The 9,299-nt window shown below is 38.2% G+C and overlaps 1 protein-coding gene across 3 annotated transcripts in view; it reads right to left on the bottom strand.

Annotated features, from left to right (window-relative positions):
• Positions 1-9,299, bottom strand: part of LOC103925093 (exostosin-like 2) — a 77,811-nt gene that overhangs the window by 66,890 nt on the left and 1,622 nt on the right. The window contains exons 3-5 of one of the 3 annotated variants that reach the window (XM_009333740.1): positions 7,478-7,905; positions 6,013-6,083; positions 3,879-5,414 (exon numbers count right to left, since the gene is read on the bottom strand). In XM_009333740.1, the coding sequence (XP_009332015.1) occupies positions 4,923-5,414; positions 6,013-6,083; positions 7,478-7,905 (991 nt within the window). In that variant the 3' untranslated portion in view covers positions 3,879-4,922. Of the gene's footprint in view, positions 1-3,878; positions 5,415-6,012; positions 6,084-6,820; positions 6,922-7,477; positions 7,906-9,299 lie in introns of those variants that run through there. The other 2 variants (XM_009333741.1, XM_009333739.1) reach the window with 2 other exon arrangements.

Below are 9,299 nucleotides of genomic sequence, written 5' to 3'. Positions count from 1 at the left end.
GGGAGAAGGGAAGCGCTGCACTGCGCTGCGCGGCGCTGCGCCGCCGGAGTTCTCTCTCCCCTGCCTGGGACACTGACTCGCGCAGGGCCCGGCCCGGTCTGCGCCACCATGTAGCCTGATAGACAAACGGACGCACCAATCAGAAGCTGCCTTCCTACGTCCCCAGCCAATGAGCGAGCGGTGCCTGGGGAAGAGAGGGCTGCTGCCGGGCGCGCCCCTCGAGCGGGTCTCTCCTCACCTGAGCCCCGGTTGCGGCGCCCCCCGCCCGCCGGTCACACGCAGGCGCCTCCTTTCCCGCCCGCCGGGGTTTCTGTCACCCCCTGGGCCCTCCCTTCCTCGGCTCCCTCAGGCGAGGAGTTGTAGCCGCTGGGCAGCGTCGTCTGCTGGGGAGAACCGAGGGGGAGCAAGATCTGGGGGAAGCCGCTTGCGAACAGAAAGGGACGACACGCACCCCTACCGCGTGAAGCTCTCTTAACGCACTGGGTCGAGCTACGGGCTCTCGCTCTTCCTGAGAAGTCATCTAGCAACGAAGAGGTTCACGTATGCTTCTAAGGCTGTCGTAAAACGACACAAAATTACTTGTAGCTTGATGTTTTAAAAAAGTGAAAGGTTGGCTTTCTGGTGGTTCATTTGCAAAAGCTGAATTAGCTTGTAGTCTGCAATTAACTTACTGCCAAAGAAATAGAAGCATTAAAAGGGTTAGAAATGCCTTTCTTCTACCGCCCTCCCCTTTAGAAAGACAGAGCAGACGGTCCATCTCATTTTTACAACTATACAAGCAAAAGGAGAGATACCTTGAGGAGGAAAAAAAGGATGCTATTCTTCCCCAAAACAAAAAAAAGCCCCACCCTTGAAACACCTTAAAAAGTCATTGTAATACAAAGCAATATGCAGCCCTGAGGTCCACATTATTATCACTATGTTTTCCTAACACTATAAATAAGTACTGTAATTACCAGTTCATATAATTAACTCTAGTGTGACTGCAGATGAGGCTAAACACGAGTATGAAAACACTTTTGACTCATCAATTTTTAATCTAGTGTCATAAGCACTGGATAACCTTTAAAGCCTTACAAATGTGTTGGAAGTACTACAGAAAATACTTCTCTCGTGCAATTGTTTTGTAGTTGCTTATTTATTTTTGGTATTGGTTCTAATAATTTGTACCTGTGTTCTTACATCCCCTTTTTCCTTTTTTTCATAGCTCCAGAACTAATATTCCTAAATGAGACTCTCTTTGGGCCTGGTCCTGTGAACTTAGGTAAGAAAACTCATTCTCAGCAGTAAGTACTATTCTGTACAAGATGCTTGCAAGACTGAGACCGTAGTCTTCTGTAACAGCAAATTAAATAAAGGTTGTTGGAGGGTACTTGCTTTTCATGGAAATCAATGTGTTTACCTATGTTGTTCTATGAGACTTTCACTTGTATTTAACCCTTAATTAAATCAAAGATTTCATTTTTTATTTACAAGCAATTCTCTAAGGGGTAACATATCCCATGTAAGAGAAGAGATATCAATGTATTTTCTCTAGGACCATAGTTTTTTAACACCCTTTTTTACTGAAACTTTCATTACAGTTCAATGTTACATACATTTCTAAGTCTGTGCTGCACTCTACTTGAGGGGAGTTCGTATGAACATACTCAAATTGGCTTTAACTAAGGTGTCTTGGGCAACAGAAGCAAAGATGGAGCCGCGTAACAGGCTAGCTAGCCAGTACCTAGAATCCCTAGATACAGAGTTTGTGTTAAAGCCTATTATTTGTAAATCCATCTACCTAGGCTGGTGAATCTAGGAGGCAAACATGACTAGAAACTGAAGCCCCACTGCCAAATGTTGTTTGTATACCACTTACATACCTTTTCCAAAATTACAACTACTGTTTTGGTTGCATGCAAGTTCTCATTTGTGGCAATTAGCTAGAGCCTTTGTAAGCACAGAAGATACTTAAAATAATCTTTCTCTTCTTCCCTGTAAGAATATGTACAAAATAACCTCCATGTTTTTTCAGTTCCAGTATTATGTCCCACAGCTTTTAGTATGATTATCTAATGAATTTCACCTTGTAAAATGGTAGCTTTAAGAATGTTTTTACCTCATACAATTTTATTATAATAAATTCCAATGACTATTTTTAACATTTGATGATATCAAATATCAAGGCTACAGTGACATCTTGTGGCATTTTTTTAACTGTAGGTAAAGAAGCAATTTTCTTGTAGTCCTGTTGCATCATTTTAAGACTATATCCTGATTTTTTCAACAATGATTTTTTTAAATATTTCTTTTAGATACAATTTTTAAAATCCTGTGTTGCATAAACATGAATTTCTACAGAACATTCAGAGGTAGTGATGAATCTGTTTAGACTCCAAAATATTTCCAAATGACATCTAGATAATCTTAGAAGAAATCATCACATGCATATTAATTTGTTAAAAATATAAATTCTCAGGAATATATTTCATTAAAGAATCTTAAGGCACTTTTATAACCATCAGGGGATAAAAAGTTACCAGCCTTTAAAAATAAACGAACAAAACCTTTTTGATTTCTAAGCACAGTGAATTATGGCTAGAGCTGAATTCTTGTCTTTGAATTTTCTTTGCTATCTAAGCCTAACTGCTTAAGGCTGTGTTTTTTGATGGCTTTTTTTTCCTCATGAGTGCGCCTTACATGTATGTGCCAACAAGTACACGTTTTTTTTCAAAAATGAAATCTTGGTGCTGCTCATTTGTATGCAAACTGTGAGCTTACTTTAGACATCTAACACTGAAAAACTTGGTCAATAATCTGAAAATAAACACATTGCGAATCTGTTTCATGTACTTTATTTGACAATGGTACAAATTAAATTTACCAGTATAATAAAAGCTTGTTCTATTCATTTTTTCACTGATACAGAAGAACAAAAAAACAAACAACCAAACCCAACCCAAAACAACTCCTCCCCCCCAACAACAAACCCAATGCTAAGATTTGGCTGAGTTGACAGTTCATTTCACATTTTAAAAGGCAAACAACATCTGTGAGTCTTCACAATTCTAGTCGATACTGCAGAGAACAGAAATTACAGAAGACCAGTAAGTAAATGAAATGCAGTAAACTACCACCAGGAAAGTTGCATTTCTGGAAAGATCATAGACCTCTTTGTATACTACTTATCACTACAGCACAATAATTAAAAGCTACTTTTCACTATTACAACAAAATTAAGCAGACTTTACATTGCCATTTTAAGTTTTTGCCCTTTAAATCTTGCAAAAGTACTGGGAAGACTTCACTGAACAGAAACCAAATCCATTAACACTGACAGACGGGGCAAAAGCATCCTCCGTTCCCCCAAAGAAACCCAAAGACTCACACCCAGAATCAGCCCTGCTGTAAAGAACTTCAACCACTTTTTGTTCAGCTAACTTATTACAAAAAATGGTACAATTATACACCATTTGTGCAGATGCAATTTGTGTACTAGGTGTTAGCTGTTATTGATTGCCCATAGATACCTTTGAACTGATGCTGAGAATCAATTAAAAGCTGATGCAAATGAAACTAAATCTACTTTGCATGCCAGATTTGATTCCTCTCTGTGATCCAGGAAAATCACTGTCTTTTGTTCTTTCCTCCATACCACAAAAAAGTTCTGTAACTGCAATGGAAAAGGTTTGTCCTGTCTATGTTAACACAACGTTTCCAGAACTACAAAGTCCCAATCTAACAAAAGCTGTTAATAATAGCTCTGTTTCTTACTACAGATGAAGCCAGCGAATTCAGAGACTGATAATAGTCCAAGCCCTGTCAAATATCACTGTACTTTTTTTTTTTAATGCTTTACCCATTTGTTGCACATTTTAATTCTGTTGTCATAGCCACCAAAAAACAGAGATGAAAGGAACCAAAAAGTAAATACTCATTTGAAAGAATAGTTAAAAAAAACAGTAGAGCTGTAATATTACAAAATGCACACTCTGTAATAAATGTAGAACAGCTTGCTCTTATTAGGAATTGTAAATAAGACATTTTTAAAAAGTGAGGATTTTCTTGGGCACATTTTTGTAACAATGTACACGCAAAATATCAAAATAAAACTAAGTACTAAAGAGAGTATTAATAAGTAATATCCCATCCATTTCTTCTGGCTGCCTATGTAAGTTTCATACATTCATGTTTCTTACATTTCCAACTGCTGGGTTTTACCTTTCAGCTGCTTGCAGTGTTTCAGCAACTCTAGGCAAATTAATAAGAGGAAAAAAAGCCACATCAGAGATCATTTTCCACTATCTCAGCAGTAGTAGATACTGTAGGCAATGGTTTTAGGACTATCTGAGATTAAGGTGAGGTACTCTTCTGGGTTGCTTTCACAGCAGCTTCAGGAACATCTCAGAATACAGAGTAGCTTATATACAAATTTCAAAGGGGTTTTGTACAGGAGTCTAGAAGCCTGGCCAACAGTTTGTTGTAGCCCTTCTACGGTTTCACTAGGAACTGGGTAGGAAGAGGTGAGGAGAGGAGGGGGAAGGCAAGGAAGCGTCTCAACATATAACTATCAAAAATATGCCTAGACCTCATTTGACTAGATACATATATTTAAACAAAAAAATCAAAACATAAGCACTGAAGGGTAGGAGTGCATTTTTGTCTGCATGTTTCTGAAGAACTGGCCTAATTAACTGTAATAGCTTTTATGATTATTTTATCACAGCTAAACATTAGTATATAATCTTTAAGTTTTCTCAAAACGTACCTTGGAGAACTAGTAAGAAAGGAAAAAAAAAAAACATAAAAAGCCAAATGAAAAAAATTCAGAGGCTACAAATAAGGATGGCCAAGATGCAGTAATTACACCTTCTTCTCTCCTTGAACTCAGTACAATTCACTGACTATTGTTTAACATCTAACCCCTTAAATTCATTGGCTTACATTTTATTTTTGTGATTGGCATAATTAGGAAAACCAAACTGAGCAATCATGATATTTGAATATTTTAAAGGCATGCCATCATAAATATTAACCAGTTTATTTACACAGTAAGATCTCTGTAATAAATGCTCTGCTCGGTGCCACATTCCAGAATAGCCACTGTTAGTGTCTTTTTCTAAATTTCTTATATCAACAGGCTTCACAAACACTCCTGAAGGCTTTCCAGTATGCTTGGCTACCAGAAAATTCATGGCAATATCATCACAATTTTGAGTTTCATCTATTAAGGCGTAAACAGCTTCTGGCTGTCTTTGAAAGTCTTCTAAATACCCACTATGAAAAAATGCTGCACCAATAAGAACCATAGAATACTGATCTCCATTTCCAAATCCAGGGTTCTGCAATTCGAAGCTGCCATAACTGTATACACCTGAAGGAGTAGAAATGTGCTTTCTAGGAACAAATCCCACTATATGCTCTGGAAATTGCTGAAAGGAAAAAGAAATTCAGAAAATCAAAATGAAGCCCACATTGTGCAATGTGTTAAGTATTTTCATAAGACAGATTTATGCTTTTTTTAAATGAGAGGAGCACAAGATTATTGCCAGGAAAGAATGAAATTGTTGGCATGTGGTCCTTTGATCTGCATAAATGATGCAATTAAATACAGTTTTGCAAAACTGACACAATATGCCTCATTCCACATCACGTAGTGCCAAGAAACATCTATCCACAATTTGCAGCTGTATATTTGGCACTCAAAATAAATTTACAGACAATTTCTCTTAGAGAGAAAAAACCCACTCGCTTTTGTTTTGCAGCCTACTATCAATTTAAATAAATTCAGCAGTCAGCAACTTCAGTGTTCATGTACAAGAGTTAAAAATTTGAAAGTTATAGATTATAGGTATAGCTACTATTGAATATTTTTGCAATTTCTACTATTCGATGCTTCAATCCTTCTAAAATTTAACTTTATAGCTAGAAAATCAATGGTAAAACATTATGATATAGTATTACTCTAATTAAAACCATTAATCTCAATTGTAACTCACAAATACTGCCTGCCAAGGTGCAAAACATTACCTGCCAAACAGAAAAGGCAAAAGCAAGGTCATGAGCACTGACTAGTGTATCATCATCCATCATTAAAACAGCTGAAGGGAGAAAAAAAAAACAGAAAAACTTTTAACTTATCAAAAGATTAAATACATGAGCACAGTATGCAGCACAGTATTTGACAAGTTAGCTGTGAAACTTCTATTAAGCTGAATTGCAGAACTGAATAGTAACTCCTTGAAAGTAGATTGAGAAAACATTTAGATTTCAAAGTTAAAGCAAGGTGGCAGCTTTGTGGTAACTGGAAGCAAACCTAGGTTTTAGATTATTTGCCAGGCTGTAACAAAACTCAGCAACCTTTGATCATCCGTAGTACAGCTGGACAGATATGCGTTGGAAAACTTGGAGTGTTTGGCAAAGCAACTTAGAATTCTACTAATCTTGTGTAAAAATAGAACTAAAGAGTTAGATACCATTTTCTTTAGTGTATGAGATTTACACGGGATTCTCAGTATAAAATTTTACCCATCTCCTCACTACTTGCAAGTTCTAAATAAGCAACCTTAATAAATTGCACAGGCAACATTCAATATTATTAACTACAGAAGGAAGAATCTTTGCCTTAAATTTTAGGCAAAAAACTATCAGGAATTAGAAAAGGAAAGCTATTCTTAGACCAGAACTCCACACACATTAAAGCTTCTTAAATTTATAGTCGGAATAAGTCCTATTACAGTAAATAAAACACTTGGGAAGCTGGTTTCTCGTGTCTTCCTAGAAGTTACGGGTTTTGAGTAGCAAGGCATGTTAGGAAGGGGGCAGTAAATGGAATTACCTTTACTAACCATGAGTAAGGTCAGGTCTGTAATGCAACATATGGGTTTTTTTTCCACTTGAAACACACAGGGCTTATTGTTGTGCTTCTCCTGGAAAGAGCTTAGGAAAAATATGTAGATGAATAGCCAAAAGACTGGGGAAAACACTTAAAAAGGATGCATAATTTGAGATAGAAAGCCAGCCAGCTAGGAAGGGAAGTTCCTCTGAAGAGCAGAACATGCTTGAGAACTTAGTCTTAAAATCAATGGATTAAATCAAGTCTTTACCAGATGGCTTAAGTCCAAATTAATGCAGAGACTGAACAAATACATGCACTATGAATTTCAGTTTACACTATAAAGGGAAGAGAGGCTGAACTACCTATGTTTGCCTGACAAAGGAAACGGAGAACAGACACAGTTGCAAAAGCCCATGAACTGCATTTGACATCCCTCTTTTTTTCCTTACTCTTCACTGACAACCTCTAGCCTGCTGGTGGTGGTGGTGTGCATCTGATATCGCAACATAGGTTTCTCCTGTATTATCCACATTCTATTAAGCGGCCCAACAGATCCATGGGTTTATTACATAGTATAACTCAAACCATCTCTCTTTTAGCATTCAGATTTTAAATGTGAAAATAATATTAGTAGTAGCAGTATGAACTGTTGATTACCTTTTGTTTCCAGCTCAGGGAAATTCTGGAGTCTGTTCCTCATGCGATTTACCGTTTGAACTTTAAAGACAACAGGGACAGGGTGAGGCCCCAAGGAATTCCACATTTCCTCTGGTATCTTCTCACCAACGTTGTTCCACACGACGATTACTTTATGTAGATGGGGGATGGCTTGATAATGATTCAAAAGCTTTAGCAGTAAGTCAGTTCTATTGTATGTCTGCATAATAAGAGTAAATGAATCCAAGGCAGACTGACTCTGGGTTTTTGGTTCCCTTCTCAAATTGGGCATTTTGTCATCTTTGATATTGGGAAGCAAAGCCGTTAAAGCGCCCGCCACCAGAAGTAAGACAATAATCACCACAGAAGTGAAGTGTAGCAGGCGGATTCCCATAACTCTTCCCGGAAGCTTACAGAAGTGAAGATACCTTTAAAACAAGTAACAGGAAAGGAAAAGTCATTAATCCCATGTATAGCTATCTCCCTTACTTGAGCAAAACTCCCACAATATTAAGCACATGTTTGTTTAAGTAAATAAATAAGGAGGATTTTAGGACTTGGGCCAATTACTTTCAACTATCAAGCCAGATACTTCTGGTTTGATACTCAGTTTCTATGTTTACTTGCTTTTCACTTTTTTTTGGTTAACTTTGAATTTCCTTGTTCTGTGAAAATGAATCTAGAGTAATTCTTTAACTCTAGATTGTTCCTCATCTCTTATTTTCTCAGTACTGCATTTTTGATTGAACATTTACATACCTCACCAAACCCGTCCAGCTGAAATCAGAAAGAAAATTTGTACAGAGATGCAGTGTTTTCAGCATTGCAGGAGCAGGAGCTCTGCCATAGCTGGGAAACAAAAGGGAGAGAAAGTGCCTCCTGAAGAGCTCTGGCAGGAAGGAGGAAGTTAAATGCTCTTTCTTTTTCTGTTGCTCAGGCACCATACACAGAAGGAACAATCTTTATCACCGATTTGCTGGACATTTTGTCAATAGTTTGTATATCTGCTCAATAATGGTTATTAATGTGGAAAATATGATTCTGATCATACTACCTGAGGCTATTGACACAGGTGGAGCAAAAGAAATATGCCAAATGGAGTCATGTAGGAATGCAACAACATCAGTAACAGCTGGTCTGCTAAATCTAGAACCCAGCAGAAACTGGAAATGTCAGATGCTAGGTGCTATGTATCAGCTAACTGGGGGAGCAGCCTTAGTATAAAGCAGGGGTTTCTGGATCCTGCTGATTCTGGAATTAAACAGGAGCTCTTAAAAAGCGGCTCCTACAAAGGTAGCCCCGACATTCATGCCTCTTAGGTAGCAGTCCCAGTTCTCCAGACATTTATAAACTGTAATCTCGGCAGGATCCAGCAGCCACTGCATTCCATAGTTTGCACCTCAAATGTGTCATCCACACCTGTTCTTCCTCCTTTGCTCGCAAGACTAGCATGAATTGAATAAAAGATGAACATTCTATGCTTAGAATCATAGAATCATAGAATCATTAAGGTTGGAAAAGACCTCTAAGATCATCGAGTCCAACCGTCAACCCAACACCACCATGCCCACTAACCCATGTCCCTAAGCACCTCATCTACCTGTCTTTTAAATCCCTCCAGGGATGGGGACTCAACCACGTCCCTGGGCAGCCTGTTCCAATGTTTAACCACTCTTTCAGTAAAGAAATTTTTCCTCACGTCCAATCTAAACCTCCCCTGGCGCAACTTGAGGCCATTTCCTCTTGTCCTATCGCTTGTTACTTGGGAGAAGAGACCGACACCCACCTCGCTACAACCTCCTTTCAGGTAGTTGTAGAGAGT

The sequence above is a fragment of the Pygoscelis adeliae genome, unplaced genomic scaffold (assembly GCF_000699105.1).
Source record: "Pygoscelis adeliae isolate BGI_AS28 unplaced genomic scaffold, ASM69910v1 Scaffold10, whole genome shotgun sequence".
Lineage (NCBI taxonomy): Eukaryota > Metazoa > Chordata > Aves > Sphenisciformes > Spheniscidae > Pygoscelis > Pygoscelis adeliae.
Note: the sequence above shows the minus strand (reverse complement) of the source record. Positions and strands in the feature narration are given on the sequence as shown.